Source organism: Macaca nemestrina, chromosome 9 (assembly GCF_043159975.1).
Source record: "Macaca nemestrina isolate mMacNem1 chromosome 9, mMacNem.hap1, whole genome shotgun sequence".
NCBI lineage: Eukaryota > Metazoa > Chordata > Mammalia > Primates > Cercopithecidae > Macaca > Macaca nemestrina.
Genome location: NC_092133.1, coordinates 136,602,426 through 136,620,129, shown reverse-complemented (window position 1 = coordinate 136,620,129; position 17,704 = coordinate 136,602,426). Strand labels below are relative to the sequence as shown.

Below are 17,704 nucleotides of genomic sequence, written 5' to 3'. Positions count from 1 at the left end.
ATACTGGGGAAGTAAGTTCTTGAGGATGAATGGCTTTTCCAGAATCTTCTTTTTTTTTTTTTTCTTTTCTTTTCATGGGGTCTCACTCTGTCACCCAGGCTGGAGTGCAGTGGAGCAATCTTGGCTCACTGCAGCCTCCACTCCCGGGATCAAGCGATCCTCCCACCTCAGTCCCCTAAGTAGCTGGGACTACAGGTGCACGCCACCGCGCCCAGCCAGGTTTTTCTATTTTTTGTAGAGGCGGGGTTTCACCATGCTTCCCCAGCTGGTCTCAAACTCCTGAGCTCAGGCATGAGCCATCGTGCCCTGCCTGTTCCAGAATCTTCAGGGGCCCCCAAGAACTCTCCAGTTAAATGAACAACTAATCTCCAGAAAATGCTACGACAAGTAAACACAATTTAATCATATATTATAAAGACCCCAAATTATCGAAAGAGGGAGACGGCTCATAAGCGAATATTTCCTAAGTTTCCACGGAGGCACATTCCATTGCCGCTTGTGAGCGTGAGTCCCATAACCTCCCAGGAAAGAAACATCACAGAGAACATAAGAAGCCACTAGCCATCCTTTGCTTTGCTATAAATTTGTACGCTGGCAAGTAGATATTGCTCCTAAAATTTATAAAGCAATTAGGTACTCAGCAGAGATTTATACACACAACTTTACGCACAAAGTAAATTTCTCCTGCTGGGTTATGAATCCCAGGGCAAACCCGGGCTTACATCCTTCTTCACAACATGACAGGCTCTTTGTTTGTCATCAGAGTCAAAAATTACTCAGGATAGAGATGGAGGTGTTGGCTGCTTCTCAACGTTTTGACGGCAATAATACTAATAAAATGCCACGTTACACGTCTCTATGCCTGTCAAACTTAACGCAAATGCAAACACACGGGACACAGGACCAGGAAGTGTTTTCAATTAAAGCCTTTGAGTGACAGAAAAGACAAATATAACTCCTCTCCTTCATCTACTCAAGACTAATATCGGCAACTAATACGGGAGGAAATTCTCTGGTGATTTTAATAAAGCAAAGAGCCACGTCCTTACTCCAAATATACCTACAAAACTCACCGGAATGAAGATTACCAATTTCTGAAAAAATATGTATTTCTTCCTTGGCATCTCTAATTCTACAAGAATCCAATATTTCTGTTCTGAGGTTTCCCATTCAAAGACTGACAAGAGGAAGCAGCAGGGGGAGTGGGGTGGAAGGGGCCCGGGCCAGCACCTGGGAATCTGAATTTCACTGCCTGTCCCCTAAAACGGGGACCTTGGACAACTAGCTGAACTCCACTCTCAACTTTCTCTGCTGTGAAACAAAATTCACAACAAACATGCAGCACTTTTTTAGAATCAAAATAAACAATGTACCAGATGTAAAATTACCAGGCACATAGTAAACATTCAAGAATGCTTATTTTGTAAATACTGAGATTTTTAACTAGGTAGGTATAACATAGACCGTAAGGCACGATTCTTCCCAATTAAGCCTCTGCAAAGCCATTTGACGGTGCATTTGAAGCTAACTAAAATCTTACATGCCAGGAGAAAACATGATGATCTATCTACTCAGTGCTGTTTCATGGTCAGACTGGATTATGGTTTGGATATTTAGACGGATGGATGGATGAATGGATGGACGGATAAACAGATGAATGCTGGATGAATAGGTGGATAAACAGATGAATGCTGGATGAATAGGTGGATAAATGGATGGTTGCATAAAATACATGAATGCTGGATGAATAGGTGGATAAATGGATGGTTGGATAAAATACATGAATGCTGGATGAATAGGTGGATAAACAGATGAATGCTGGATGAATAGGTGGATAAACAGATGGTTGGATAAAATAGATGAATGCTGGATGAACAGGTGGATGAATGGATGGATGAATGGATAAATAGATAAATGGAAAGATGGGTGGATGAGTAGGTGGATGGACTGGTGAATGGACAGAGAGATGGGTACACAGATGGACAGAGATTTTCAAACCTACTTACAAGACTATCAAAATTCCTAAAGAAAAACATGGAGAATATGCTCAAGTCCCAATCTACTATGTCTTTCCTTTCTGAACCAGTGATTCCCAAGGAACTAGATCAACTTCCCTAAGGCCCCCAACATTGCTTTCTCCTTTGAGAACACTATTGATTGAGGTCTTAGGTTTTAGTCTCTACGGAAAGCATTGTGAAGTTAAAGTGCTTAATATTCACATACTCAGATATAAAAGGTACCAGAGAGCTCAAATATTTTCTAGAAACACACCCAGGAAAACATCACATCTTTTTCTAAAATACTTTACAGCAGCAAAAGCTTTGGTCCTTACCTGAAGGTGGGTCCATTCTGTATTTATTCTCTTGACACCAACCAACTGGTCGAAGTCTGTAATCCAAGTAAAACAACCACTGGTCATAGGATTCAGTGTCCTCCAATCCCACATAGCGAAGGCGTAATCTTCCTCCAACATTTTCAATCACACTAACTATCCAGTACTGAAAAGGGCTCTGGGAATCCTGAAGTTCTATTAAGGAACCAACTGTAATGAGGTCTATAGGGCCTTTCCCTCGCAGAGGCTGTTTAAACAGAAGCAAAACTCCTTATTTTAAACTTTATTTTAAGGTTCTCATGGAAACAGATGACAGCAGAAGATAATATTTTTTCACACCATCATCCAAGGTACTGGTGAACAGTCTGGCGTTCCCTCCACCCCATCCTTGCCCAGCCCATGCCCCGCCCCTTCCCTTTCCTCCCTCCCACACATCCATGTACCCCATTCCATATCCAACAACAAAAAAATCACAAGTCAATAGAAAATAACAGTTTATGCTAAGTTCTCACCAAACAAATCACCCTTCCCAGATAAAATTGCTTTTGTTAACAATCAGTATGCTTTCAAGAAGAGTTCTACCCAAATTTGCCTGGATCTAGAGAACATGTGGTAGCAAACGGTCTACTTTTACAATAGACAGATATTTCTAATATGGAGCATTCAATTTACACCATGACTCTTTCCCAGACATTCATCTTACTCTACTGGCCGCTACTCTGATGACCAAGATGCTCTCATACTTTGATTATGTAATGAAGGCACGAGTGTGTGTTGATAACATGTCGAACACACAGTAATGATCAGCTAAATTAGACTACTATGTAAAATTATTTCTACACTTAACCTGATAATTGGTTGAGATAATTTATAATTACTGCCCCTTGTAAGAAACCTTCTTAGCATATGATAGCATATGAAAAGGGTGTTTGTTCAGCCAGCTTTGAAGGCAAATATGTTTTAGAAAATTAACATAGTGAGACAATTTGTCCTTTTTGAAAGGATGAACTATCATCATTTTGATTTGTTAATGAACAATTAAAACAGTAGCTCTAAAGATATATAACAAATACATCAGGCAAAATCTTTACAAAATAAAACCCATTAACTATATTAGACAATGACATTCTAAAGTGTCAATATCATTTACGAAAAGAGGGAAAGTTTACGGTTAAGAGAATATGATACTGTCAAAATCCACACCTGATTAGAGAATATGATACTGTCAAAATCCACACCTTATTACTTATTACTTGTTCTTCACTAAGTTTTCCCCTTTTTAGGGGCATTCTTAAGAAAAACAGACTAGGTAATTCAATAATTACTTATGACGCAGTGCCTTTCTCTTCCTGTTCTATTATATAAATATAAATACTAAAATGTTTCATCATAAAATTATTTTCAAATAAACCATCAAGATTTCAGATTAAACTATTTCTTTTCTTCAATACATTAAAATTTCCTTGGCTACACTGAAATACGATCTGCCATTCCTCCTCTTGTTTTTACAAGAGAAGTTAATTCAATTATTGGTTAATGTGTGTATGTTCAAATCTTGGGGTTATGCATCCGAAATAGAACATTTAACGGAACCACTTATCAACGTACTCCAAGAGACTATATTAGCACATACATAATCTTGTCACCTGTTCAAAACAGTTATTCTACAGGATTTGACTTACATTCACTCATATAGGAAAGAGGCTTAAAGATATAGGACAGTAGGAAGACGTCCTGGCATATCGTGATTTAAAAATTGGATTCGCGGCCGGGCGCGGTGGCTCAAGCCTGTAATCCCAGCACTTTGGGAGGCCGAGGCGGGCGGATCACAAGGTCAAGAGATCGAGACCACAGTGAAACCCCGTCTCTACTAAAAATACAAAAAATTAGCCGGGCGCGGTGGCGGGCGCCTGTAGTCCCAGCTACTCAGGAGGCTGAGGCAGGAGAACGGCGGGAACCCGGGAGGCGGAGCTTGCAGTGAGCCGAGATCGCGCCACTGCACTCCAGCCTGGGCAACAGCGTGAGACTCCGTCTCAAAAAAAAAAAAAAAATTGGATTCGCATAGAGCGAATTTTTCCATTTGCTGATTGCATCATAGGGGAGGTTTCAGCAATGCCTTTCAAATCAGTCACCTAAGTTATTCAGGACAAAACAGGAGGGGAGGCTATTCGGATGGCAGTGTCTGCAGAAAGCACGAATCTGCTGAAGGATATATGCAAAGGTGCTGTCAGGTCTGAGCTCACGTAACTGGGGTGCTTCAGAGATACATTAGATGTATAACAACAATACATACACCTTCCAGGAGGTTGGCGGGCGCTGTCCTCGAACCGGTCAAGTCACGTATGAGAAATTCTGTCCAGTCTGTATACTTCTCTTTGATTGCTGGCAAGACAAAGGAGGAAAAAAAAAAAAAAACACTTCAACACAGCAGCTAAGTATCCAATCAACTTAAAATCACAGCAGTTTTCTCTATGGAGGTTTGATTTCAATGTTTTTCTTAACCTTCATCACCAAGCTTAAGTCAATACTAAACCTTCATCACCATGCTTAAGTAAATACTAAAATTGAGACCGAAAATGTGTCTCTAAGTAGTGACTTGACACGTACCACATGCCTGGGCACCAAGGAGATGAAAGAATCCGAAGTCTTACAACCTATTTAGAAACGTTTCACAGATCACAAAGAAATGCTAAAGTATACAATTCAGGAGGTTCCAAGAAGAGAGAGAGCAGTGAGGCTAGGGAAATCAGAGAATCAAAGCAGGCCCTGAGTTAACATGAAAGGTTTATACAGTTGCAGAAGAGGAAGGAATCTGCAGACAGAGAAATGGGCACAAAATAACAAGAGGGGTGGACTGAAGGTGAAATGGAGAAACAGAGAAACGGGGAAAATAAGTAGTCCCCTCCATATCCATGGGTTCCCCATCCCTGGGTTCAATTCAACCGAACATCAAAAACACATGGGAAAAAATGCATCTTTACTGAACATGTACACTTTTTCTTGTTATTATTCGCTAAAATCTCCAATGTAACACTATTTATACAGCATCTATGTCAACAGGTGGTTTAAGGTCTGCAGGAAGATGTGCATAGGTGATGTGTGAGCTATACTACTTTCTGTGCGAGACTTGAGCATCTGCAAATTTTGGTATCCTTGGGGGTCCCGAAGCCAGTCCCCCAGGGGATCTCAAGGGATGACTGCACAGTAAACAGTCAGGCTAAGGCACACTCCAGGCACACAGCACTGGGAAATAATACTGAGTGGTAGGAATAAACTATGGACAGTCCAGGAAGTCAACACAGATGCTTAACAAACAGGACATCTCTGTATAAAATGAATCCGGCAAATACTATAAGGGTTTGAATGGAAAGAAAAGAGTCTAAAAGCAGGGAAACTGAGGCTGCTTCAGTTATCTAAGTAGAAAAGTGACAGGACTCAAAATAGGGGTGACAGCCCTGTGAATAAGGAAGGAATGTATCTGAGGCCTCCTCTGAAAAAGAAATACCCGACTGTGGAGGGCAACATTCTACAAGTGCTGGGAACCCAAGACCTGAGAAAAGCGTATCTCCTTGGCATGTCTCCCAAGCGACAGATCTCCAAAGGCCTCACTGGGCTACACCCGCATCCCTGAGGGACCTGAGCCTTCCAAGGGCACCAACAGATGGATGTGCAAAGTCAGCATAAATGACAGCGAGACCCTAGCCCCAGATTAACCACCCACCACAACTGGCTCTCCCTGTGGGCAGCCCGGGATCCACCCAGGACTTTACTCAGCCCCAGTAAAGGTCCAAGACCCAAGTCGTTTGTGCATTGTTTAGGTTCTTCAAAGGCTTGATGCAACCCTTCTGGCTCAAACCTAAAGCAGTGAAATTACTATAAAAGGGAAGTTGGCCATAAGGGTGTGGGGCAGATCTGGGCCCCAACGGGGGTTCCACCATCACTGGATGCATGACTTTGAATAATTTACTCAATTTCTCTTAGACTCTTTTCTAGCCAATCAAAGGGTGCCAGGTTGCTAACAATATTTTGCTTCTAAGGGGTGTTCTAAGGACTAAAGGAGAGATATATGCAAATAAAATATAACCAACCCAGGCACATACCAACCAATTAACAAATATTAGCTCTTGTTTTATTAAAAACATGTACTAAATTATTACATATATCTTTGTAATCTGCTGGTTATTGATTATTCATACCCATGATATCCAGACTGAAACTTCCAATGAGCTTTGGCAGAACTGCCAGTAGAATGGAGGCCAACATACAAGCCAAGTAGTGGCCAGACCTGCTGCTTCATCACTAACGTGCCTCTCAAGTCAACATCCACCCACGCCCAAGGACGATCATCAGACCAAGAGCAAAACCAGCATGCACGGAACTCAGGCAAACAAGGCTGAGTCCAGCTTTACCTTATATGGCAACGTCTTAGCCTCACCCCGCTTATAATAAAGAATAACTCATCTGTCCACTTCTATCACTACATTTTTTTCTCAAATAAAATGTCACCTTCCTTATTTTATACATACATACTCACATGGAAATACAGACACAAAAAATACTGTATGCTCGGCACTTTGGGAAGCTGAGCATAAAACTGTGTTCTTGTGTTCTCTTGCTTTGTTATAAATGTAGTCATCATTTTTCAAATGCTACACCCTTTTCAAAAGTGGCCCTCTTGCATGGCTAGGGTCACTGAGATGAAAACAAAGATACACAGGCCAAATGAATTAAAATCTGGACTCACGCTATGCTTTACAAAGACCTTTCATTTACCCCCTCTGTTTTGTTCCTCCTAACAATGCTAACAGGGGCTTCTTCTTCACTAACTCTTGCCCAAGTTCACAGAAAAAAACTAGACAGAGCGGCCAGGTGTGGTGCCTCACACCTGCAATCCCAGCACTTTGGGAGGCCAAGGCAGGTGGATAACAAGGTCAGGAGTTCAAGATCAGCCTGGTCAATATTGTGAAACCCCATCTCTACTAAAAATAGAAAAATTAGCCGGGTGTGGTGGCAGGTGTCTGTGGTCCCAGCTACTTGGGAGGCTGAGGCAACAGAATTGCTTGAACCCAGGAGGTGGAGGTTGCAGTGAGTCGAAATCACGCCATTGCACTCCAGCCTAGGCGACAGAGCGAGACTCCATCTCAAAAAACAAAACAAAACAAAACAAAACAAAAACCTAGAAACAGCCTCAAGCCCCCAAGTGTTCAGAGCCCGATCTCACATGGAGTCTTTCCACTAGATTCTCTGATTCTCCAAAGCTTTTGCAAACAGATAAACCAGTAATTTACATTGCAGGCATGATGGAGATCATATGAAAATGACTCACATAAGTTTCAAGATTGGGACAAAATCTACAACTGTACCCCAAAAATATGCATTTCGTATCTCATTACAAAAGAAGAACAATTATTATAATCCAGTGATAAATGGTCCTGTGCCTAACACAGGTCGTCTATATCCAACTACAGGAAGAAAGCTCTATTTTCCACAGGGTTGTTTCTAACATGCGTATGATCCAAGTTCATGTTTAAGTGAAAGTTTTTAAAATATGCAAGCACCCTATGAAGTCACTGCACAATGCTGAAATTTAAATTGTCCAAGTCACAGCAAGGGAGCTCCAGGGAGAGCGCTGACATTTACATCTTATGAGCCTCGAGTTCCCAGAAGTCCTATAGCTTTCCTTTATATGCGTCTGCACAAGACTCAAGCAATCTTTTATGAGTCAGACTATCTAAACGAATTGCTCTCCATGAAAGATGTATCTATAAAGCCATAAACGTACACAGACCACTTTAGGTTAAAAAGTAGAAAAGAAATGTTCTCAAGAATCTGGCTAATTTTATAAGAAAAACTGTATCAGTCAACATTTAGCTCTCAAAGCTCTAAATGTTCAAATGTACCATAAACCTATTACAATAAATATTGCCATAAAATAAAAACTAAGTATAATCAATTTACAATTCCGAGTCCATGGAGTTACCTTAACCACTGATTAATTCAGTTAAATCCTGGTAAATAAAATTTGCCTCGCAATTCCTTAGAATTCACTGCAATAGAAGCTAATTGGCATTGCTTAGTGTGACCATTAAACTTCTAACTCGAAATTTTAAAACTATAAACTTTATTCTGCAGCACGTCTCTCTTCCAAGACTCCAACTCAGCGCTCTCAGCTGTAAGCCAAATCCTTGTCTATGATCATGATCTTATTCTTCAAATTGAAGGACCAATCCACACATGAAACATCGCGAAACTCAAAACCTGCCCTGCACCCAACAACGGCATCAAAGGAGAACTCTACAGCAGGAAAGAAATGATCAGGGAGAAAAACACTCCGCAATTTCAGGTGGAGGAAGGTTTACCCACAACTTGGTAATCATCGCTCCATGCTTTCAACTGATAAAGGCGAACTCCTAGAAAGTCATAAGAAACAAACAAACAAAAAAATCAGAAACTTTTTACCACATTCTCATGAACATTTTTTCAAGGTTTTACTTAGTTATAATATTACACAAGCATTCCACTATACCTTTTAAAAATCCAAGTTCCATTCCACTAATGCCCCACTTGGAGAGGTGCCCACATCACAGTGAAGGAAGGAATCATGAAGTTAGGTTTCAGAACTCAAGTTCTGAGCTTGAGTTACACACACATATGCTTCTTGAGGACATGTAAAGATGGACCCAAATCCCACAAATGCTTTATTAGGATTATAAAGCTGCCGAGCTGGACATGGTGGCTCACACCTGTAATCTCAACACTCTGGGAGGCTGAGGCAGGAGGATCTCTTGAAACCAGGAGTTCAAGACCATCCTGGGTAACACAGCAAGACCCCATCTCTACAATTTTTTTTTTTTTTACTTAGCTGGGCATGGTAGTGGGTGGCTGCAGTCCCAGCTGCTTGGGAGGCTAAGGCAGGAGAATGGTGTGAGCCCAGGAGTTTGAGGCTGCAGTGGGCTATGATCACACCACTGCACTCCAGCGTGGGTAACAGAGTAAGAACATGTCTCTAATAAAAGGAAAAGAAAGAAAGCTATCTACAAATCGAGTCCCAGATAAAGGCAGAAGATTAGCATCACTTTTTCAGAAACTGGGGAAACATCACTAATGTTGGATTTCGAGCCCTATCGAGTGCACATAACGTAGAGTCCGAAGCTGGGTCACCTCTCAGGGACGCGACCTGTATAGACCGGGCTGTGGGTACAAAGCCTGTGGTCAGGACTGCCCATGCAGGGAGATGATGAACAAGGAGACCCATGCTGGGGTCAGGAGGACAAGCACTGTCGGCCCAGGCTCCTCAATGCCTTCCCATGTCACAGTAGAACAGACAGGTCTGCTGAGACCAGCCACCCCATGCCTACCCTTTCTCTGAGAGATGGGGAGAGTAATTAGAATGAAGAGAAAGGCCATTTTCACTCAAACCCACGCTAGCCCACAGGAAGGGAGTTCGAGTCCCATCTCCATGTGCTAGCATTTAAACACAAGGGTATTTCATTTTTTGTTGTCTTTCTGGGCAATTTTCTGAACTTACTTCCAATCAACCCTTCTTTGAATTCATTCCGTGGGTCACAGTTTTAGTCTGCAATGTTTCTTTCTTGCTTCTGGTAGTTCCTTCCTTCTAAAACCTTTTCTTTAACAAGGTGCCCTTTTCAAAACCTCTCATTATGGTAATGAGAGGTGTTTCTCTTCCCCTATTCCCCGGGTCCTCTCTGATTCCTGGGGGCTGTTTTGTTGTTTCTTCATCTCATCCTGCCCTCTTTGATCAGAAGCTTTCCTGGGGTGTCTAGCCAACAATGGTCATGCATCAGACTTAAATATGAGACAACAGAAACCCTGGAGAAGCTGGTGTCCTGGGCAGAGGGGTCTGACTCAGAGCGTAGGCACTGGAGTAATTCCCCTTCTAAGAAGCTGCCTTCCAAACTAGCAACAGGGGTTCTCCCCAGACAATTCGGTCCACTTTTTCAGAGATGAGGCAGAGGGATAAATATCTGGCTTCTAGTCCTTGGTTGTAGCCATGGCAGGGGTGGAAGAAGGACAGAATCCATGAAGTGATCTGACTATGGGTATCCCACGGAACCCTGTTATTTTCAGCCTCACATGGGACTCCCGCCCATCCGGCATTCAAAGTCTCTAAGGTGAGCCTCCCCAGCTGCAGCCCCCACACTAATTTGGTAGTCATGGAGCATTATCAGCTTCCAGGCTGCCAGAAACATTGTGAAATCCCTTCTCCATGCTGGTGGCCTTTAAGTTCTTTGTGTTGTTGGTATATGTACTTTTTATTTTCTCACTACCATTTTAATGGGGTCTCTGGAGGAAAAAGAGATAAATAAGAGTGCTTAATCCACCGAAACTCCTCCTAGCTCACAAGAGAACCCAGCCTTCTCTCCACGAGATGTCAGGTAGCAGCCTTTGACTTCTCAGGGGAAGACGTTTTTAACATTGACTTTGCTAAAGGAAAAAGGAGGTAACAGTAGACTTCAAATGATAAAAGGAAACACTTGCTCTTACTATTAAGAAAAAAGCATGACAGAGTTCTTTCCCTTGGAGATTTGTAAAGAAGAACCTACATTAATTTTTCATATAAGGTTCAAATTAGATTGTTCCTACAAACAAAAGGATAGATCACAAAATGATTCAACAGGATTGACAAGCTTCTAGTGCTACCTACTACTGGGGTTCAAACACATAGATAAAAGTGTTGCTGTCTTTAATAATGAATGTAACCCAGATGAAGATATAACTTGTGAAGAATGTCAGAAAAATTACACTTACACACACACACACCCCTTAGTACCTGTCATATAAAGATTTTGGGAGGACAAGTTTCATTTCAACCTTTCAAGACTCTTTCAGTTGTAAAAATACACTTGTATGATTAAGAAAAGAAATAGTATCATTTTGTTGTAAAGAATAGGAATTAGGCGGGGCGCAGTGGCTCATGTCTGTAATCCCAGCACTTTGGGAGGCTGAGGGGGGCGGATTACCTGAGGCCAGGAGTTCAAGATCATACTGGCCAACATGGTGAAACCCAGTCTCTACTAAAAATACAAAAATTATCTGGGCACGGTGGCAGGCACCTGTAGTCCCAGCTACTAGGAAGGCTGAGGCAGAATTGCTTGAACCTGGGAGGTTGCAGTGAGCCAAGATCGTGCCACTGTACTCCAGGCTGGGTGGCAGAGCAAGACTCCATCTCAAGAAAAAAAACAAAAAAAGAATAGGATTTAACAAAGACATTATCTAAGAATTGCTGGAAGCAAACGACACAGCCCTATCAGTGATGACATTAGGGTGAAAGGAGAAAAACAAGTGGTATCAAACTCGGAATAATCCACATCATATGAATATTTAATATTTATGCCACAATCATTAAAACTGTAGACAGGATTTATGCACACCCTTAAAAAGGCCTTTGTTACCTAACAATCTTTCTATTCATCGCTTAGGGTTTTCTACAGGGTTGGAAATGAACACAGGAGAGTTGCCATTGGCTGATATTAGCTCACTACAGAGTCATACGTGATTTTTAATGGCAACTACTTCATTAGGCAACTGAGAATGAAATGAGAAATTAAACATAAACTTCCTAACACTTTTTACTCAAGTGCAGTATCAGTCCTTGTAAAAAGTAAATATTCTAGGCCGGGCACGGTGGCTCAAGCCTGTAATCCCAGCACTTTGGGAGGCCGAGGCGGGCGGATCACGAGGTCAGGAGATCGAGACCATCCTGGCTAACACGGTGAAACCCCGTCTCTACTAAAAAATACAAAAAAACTAGCCGGGTGAGGTGGCAGGCGCCTGTAGTCCCAGCTACTCGGGAGGCTGAGGCAGGAGAATGGCATAAACCTGGGAGGCGGAGCTTGCAGTGAGCCGAGATCCGGCCACTGCACTCCAGCCTGGGCGACAGAGCGAGACTCCGTCTCAAAAAAAAAAAAAAAAAAAAGTAAATATTCTTTGATGATGCAATATTACCGAAGAATACTTACGATTCATTCAAATGTTTATTTAATACTGTTTGTTTTGAGAAGAACATATATAAAATATTTTAAACTGGTGTTTTCATTATAACCTAATGATTTCCTACAATCCAAAATTAACTTCTAAAGGCCACGCACAGTGGCTTATGCCTATAATCCCAGTACTAGGAGGTCAAGGTGGGAGGACTGCTTGAGCACAGGAGTTGGAGACCAGTCTGGGTAACATAGTGACGCCCTGTCTCTTATTTTAAAAAAATAAATAAATTAAATTAAAGAAAAGCAAAATTAACTTTTAGTAAACTTCTACATCAGGTCATGGATATAAAGTTATGGTCACCAGCATAAAATCACAGAGCAATATTAATTTGAAAAATTATGATTACAGTAAAAATTCCTTCCAGAGTATGATGATCCTTAATAGCCTTCTAGTCTCTTATGTGCTCGCCCTAACTTGGATACTAATGCTAGTTTTGTCACCACGATCACATCTTAAACATCTGCAAACTGGTACCAAAATGAAGTATCTCTCACAGAAAATAATGTCCAGGGTAAACTGTCACAGGAATCCAATCCATTTTTAGCTTCAATTCCCTTTCCTCACATTCTTATAAAATCAATCACTTGTTATATGGCAGTAAAATGCAACCTCCCTGGTTCAACTTAGCAAAAAACACTCATAACACAGCAGGGTACGCTGTGCGTACAGAGCGTCACGGCCGTTGCTGGCGGGTGTTTTTGATGAGGGCAGGATCGGTAGTGAAGAGATGGTGTGCAATGTGAATGTTTACACGCGGTTATTTACCTGCTTAGTTTTTAATTTGCATGACACATCGTTCAGCAGTTTCTGTAGTCTAGATTCCTTCCACATCCAAACCAAACTTTTCTTCTTCATTTTATGCACAAGAGCACAGAGAAAGAAAAACAGTATCCTTGAGATCATTGTAAAACTTAGAATGCAAACCAGATTTCTCCACAGCTATGCTTCAGTCTGGCTGCCCTGCAACTTTCCGTTTCATCAGTGCAGTGACTCCAGCAACGCGCGCAAGTCACACTGCATAGAAGAGGAATTCACTCTCATTATTCTCCCTGTTTAAATAAGGCACCTGCCTGAGTATGTATGTATCTGCAGGGTTTTTTTGTTTGTTTGTTTGTTTTCTTTTTTGAGACAGAATCTCGCTCTGTCGCCCAGGCTGGAGTGCAGTGGCACAATCTCGGCTAACTGCCTCCCAGGTTCTGCCTCCCAGGTTCAAGCAATTCTCCTGCCTCAGCCTCCGGAGTAGTTGGATTACAGGCGTGTACTACCGCACCCGCTTAATTTTCGCATCTTTAGTAGAGATGGAGTTTCACCATCTTTGCCAGGCTGGTCTCGAACTCCTGACATCAGGTGATCCGACCATCTCGGCCTCCCAAAGGGCTGGGATTATAGGTGTGAGCCACCACTCCCAGCTAGCAATGTTTTATTGAGGGAATTTGGGGGAATTGTGTGACACCTTTTACCAGCCCCTGGGAAGAATCTGTAGTGCTGACCACCGGAGCAGCGGTAGGGCTGCCCCCAGCGGGGACACACAGAGGAGAGCTGTGCTTCCTCACCAGCATTTCATATGCTTGGTATTTTTGTCTTGGACATTGCAGTAGCTTCCTGCTGGCTTTAGCACACAGCAAGGACTTCCACTGCCACCCTGAGAGGGATAGCCACGGTAGGTCTGGAGCAGAATGAAGTGAAGAAGTGGCATATTTTGAAAAGATGGTTCTGGTCACATTATTATCTGCACCCAGGCAAGAGCAGAAGCAGGAGGCCCTGCAAGGGGGCCACTGCGGTTCCTCAGCCAAGAGCTTGGCAAGCATGCTGTTCAACGGCAGAGGTGACGAGACTGCGTCAGATTCGCCACTTCAATCATCTCACAGAAACAGAGTCAGGGGATGGGCACCTGAGGCTGGCAGCAGGGGTACAAAGTTTCCGCTTGAAAGGAGTAGACTTTAGAGACCCACGGCATCACACGGGGACCACAGTTCATAATAACGCATTGTGTATTTCAAAGTTGCTAAGAGTCGATTTTTAACATTCTCAGCACACACAAAAAAAAGACACTAAGTTGCTAAGGTGATGGATATCTCAATCAGCATGATTTAATTTTTTTGCAATGTATGCACAGGTCAAAACATTGCATTGTACCCCATAAATAGATACAATTATTATCTGTCAATTTTGAAAATATTTATGTATTTATTTTGAGATGGAGTCTCACTCTGTCTGGAAAGCACTGGCGCAATCTCGGCTCACTGCAACCTCCGCCTCCCGGGTTCAAGTGATTCTCCTACCTCAGCCTCCCGAGCAACTGGGATTACAGGCACACACCACCATCTCCAGCCTCAGCTTCCCAAGTAGCTAGGACCACAGACGCGCCCCACCACATCCAGCTAATTTTTGTATTTTTAGTAGAGACCAGGTTTCACCATGTTGGCCAGGCTGGTCTCGAACTCCTGACCTCAGATGATCTGCCCACCTCGGCCTCCCAAAGTGCTGGGATTACAAGTGTGAGCCACCGCGCCTGGTCAAAGTATTTGTTTTTTTAAAATATGAAGGTAAAGCTAATGGGATTTGCTGATGGGCTGCAAGAGAAGTATAACACAGAAATGTCCCTGAGGCTTTCTGGCCCAGGCACTTGAGGAATGGAGCAGGCCTTTACTGAGATGGGGCAGATTCAAGGGACGCAAATACCAAGGGAAAGCTCCACGCGCCCTCATAGTCGTTAAGATCATTAAGATGACTATGAGATACTACATCACAGCTAGACTGCATAATAAAGAGACCCAAAAACATAAAACATGGTGTAAGCACAAAGTTTCTCTCTCTCTCTCTCTCTCTCTCTCTCTCTCTCTCTCTCTCCCCTCTTTCTCTGTCTCCTCTCTCTCTCTCTCTCTCTCTCTCATCCAGGGCAGCTGATACAGGGTGATACAGAGCTCTGCTTCCCAAGATGTGTTAGGAGTCTTGGGTCCTTCAATCCTGTCACTCTGTTCTAAGGGAGGGCAGGGAAACAGATGGTTCACACATCCCAGCCCACGGAAAGAGGGAAAGAACATAAGTAAAGATGAACAATTTCCATCTCATCAGTTACATGTATATCACAGAGATCATTTCCTCGCCGGGCATGGCCACATCTTCATAGTACAATAGGAGGTATGTCCCAAAGGGAGTTCTCTGGAGCAGTGAGCTAGGACAGAGCCCAGCTGGAGGTACTGAACCCACATTTATTCAGGTTCCCCATGAAATGCATACTGCCCCACAGCTAGGGTGGGGGAAGGTACTGTAATTACTGTTTATCCCCTAATATCATGGCTGTTTTCTATGCTTACAAGAAAGGAAACCCACAAAATGGAAAGATGCTTCCAATAAAAAGCATGCCGACTCACCCAGAGGCATCTCTATGGGGTAAGAGGATGGGATGTAAACCCTTGGTCCATGTAGATTTTGCTTTCCTCCGGTGAAACCTCATCCTAAACCTGTAACATACGATGTAGAATTTGTCTCTGACCCTAGCATGTAACAGTAAGACTGGACAGAACCCACTTTGCAGTGTCCAAGTATCTAGACTCTATCTGGACAGCCATGTGCCCAGCTAATTCTCTTTCCAAGTAATAAAAATATTCAAGAAGGAAGGAATAATCAATCTTGTCAAAGGCTGCTGATAGGACAAGTGAGGTGAAATCTGACATTAGATGCTTAATTTTTGTAACACAGTTACTCTAAAATTAATTCGGATGGTTAATTTTTGTAACATTGTTACTCTAAAATTAATTCCTAGGTGCAGAACAGCAAAGGACTTCCTAGTTATCAGCAAACTGCTCTCCAAAGTCATTCTCACAACTTCATCATCCCCAATGTTCTCCGTCCTTGGGAGTATTTTATATAATCAGACTTCTTAAATTTTCACTAATCTGAAGCATATGAAACTGCCTTTTTCCTTTGCTTTTTTGTTTTACAGATCGTCGTGCTGTTTAGTATCATTACACTATGACAACTCAGGCTTCCCCTCTGGGAACTGCCCATTCACATCCCCTGTATATATTTCTCTACAGACTCTTTTTAAAATATACTTGTTAATGGTTTATGTATCAAGAGAAACTGTTTGTTAGCCCACGTATCTGTGCTTCATGGTTCAGAAACACAGGTCAGTGACAAACTTCTAGGTAATTCAACCCAAATAAATTCCTTATATTCCAAAATCACATTGCATCCTGAAAGATGCCAGCCTTTCTCATCTCTTCAAAATCTTTCATAGAATTATAATTTTTGTAAAAGTCTGTATCTGCCTTTTTCCTTGGTTCAGCCACAGCAAACTGAGACAGAGCTGCAACCCCCAGAGATACGACGAATGTTCCAACAACATGTTTGTGTTCCTGTGTCTACAATATTCGTCTGGCTGCCCACTCCAGGAGACTGGGACCACCTACGCCCACTGTGTCCAAAACCACACACCCAACACCTCCAACAACTGGCGAACAAATAGTAGGTTACACCTCCAACAACTAATAGGCCACAGATGAACTTGAGTCACAAGAAGGAAAGGCTGGCAGATTTAAACAGCTTTAGAAATTGTATCTGTTTCACTAATCTTTTGATGACATACAACTTGCTGAATTCAGACTAAGAGCCACCGCGACCATAAATATTCACTGCACAGACCTTTCATTGAAATACGATTTAACTCAGCAGCATGCCACGGCATTCACAAACGTACTGCCATTTCTTTTTTTTTTTTTTTTTTTTTTTTTTGTATTTGCATAGTGTGTAACTGCTTACATAAGTGAATTATCACTTGCAATGTTTGTTTCAGCATGTGTAACCTAGAAAGCCAGGTATCAGTCCGTTTAAGTGTTTTGTCACTTAGTATCTTGTGTGATAAAGACACACATTTAATATTTTTCTGGAGTTCTCTGCTGTATGATTAGCCCATTAGGTAACACCAATACTGTTCATGTCAGACAAGGGAAACACCCAGAGATGAAAGAAAATCCAGGTACTACACAACAGGACTTTAATCCCAAAGGACCTAACGCTTTCTCTGAAGTTCCCAAGAAGATCTTAGTACTAGAAATAACCAGAATTTGCTAAAGAAACGCCACAGAGATGGAAACCATTTACGACTTTCTCGAAATGCACAACCCACACTACTCTGCAAGGAATCTTTAAGAGTCTACGAGATAAATAACCTCTAAAACTATCAGATGAAATTTAACACCTTATCACTGTTCACTGGCTAAAGATTTTTATCCAATAAAGGATGGAATCTCTCATTCTTTCACATTTTCTGCAATCCTTCTCTAGCTGCCAATAGCTCACTTTCATAGATGTTACTGCTCCTGCTTTTAAACATTTTCCTGCTTTTAAAGAATCCCCTTC

At 42.2% G+C, this 17,704-nt stretch overlaps 1 protein-coding gene across 10 annotated transcripts in view; it reads right to left on the bottom strand.

Moving 5' to 3' along the window:
• Positions 1–17,704, bottom strand: part of LOC105494351 (Scm like with four mbt domains 2) — a 253,153-nt gene that overhangs the window by 122,176 nt on the left and 113,273 nt on the right. For 6 of the 10 annotated variants that reach the window (XM_011762686.3, XM_011762684.3, XM_011762683.3 and 3 more), the window contains 2 exons: positions 4,626–4,714; positions 2,333–2,579 (listed from right to left, as the gene is read on the bottom strand). In XM_011762686.3, coding sequence (XP_011760988.1) covers positions 2,333–2,579; positions 4,626–4,714 — 336 coding nt within the window. Of the gene's footprint in view, positions 1–2,332; positions 2,580–4,625; positions 4,715–8,691; positions 8,717–9,860; positions 12,251–17,704 lie in introns of those variants that run through there. The other 4 variants (XM_071070497.1, XM_071070496.1, XM_011762690.2 and 1 more) reach the window with 4 other exon arrangements.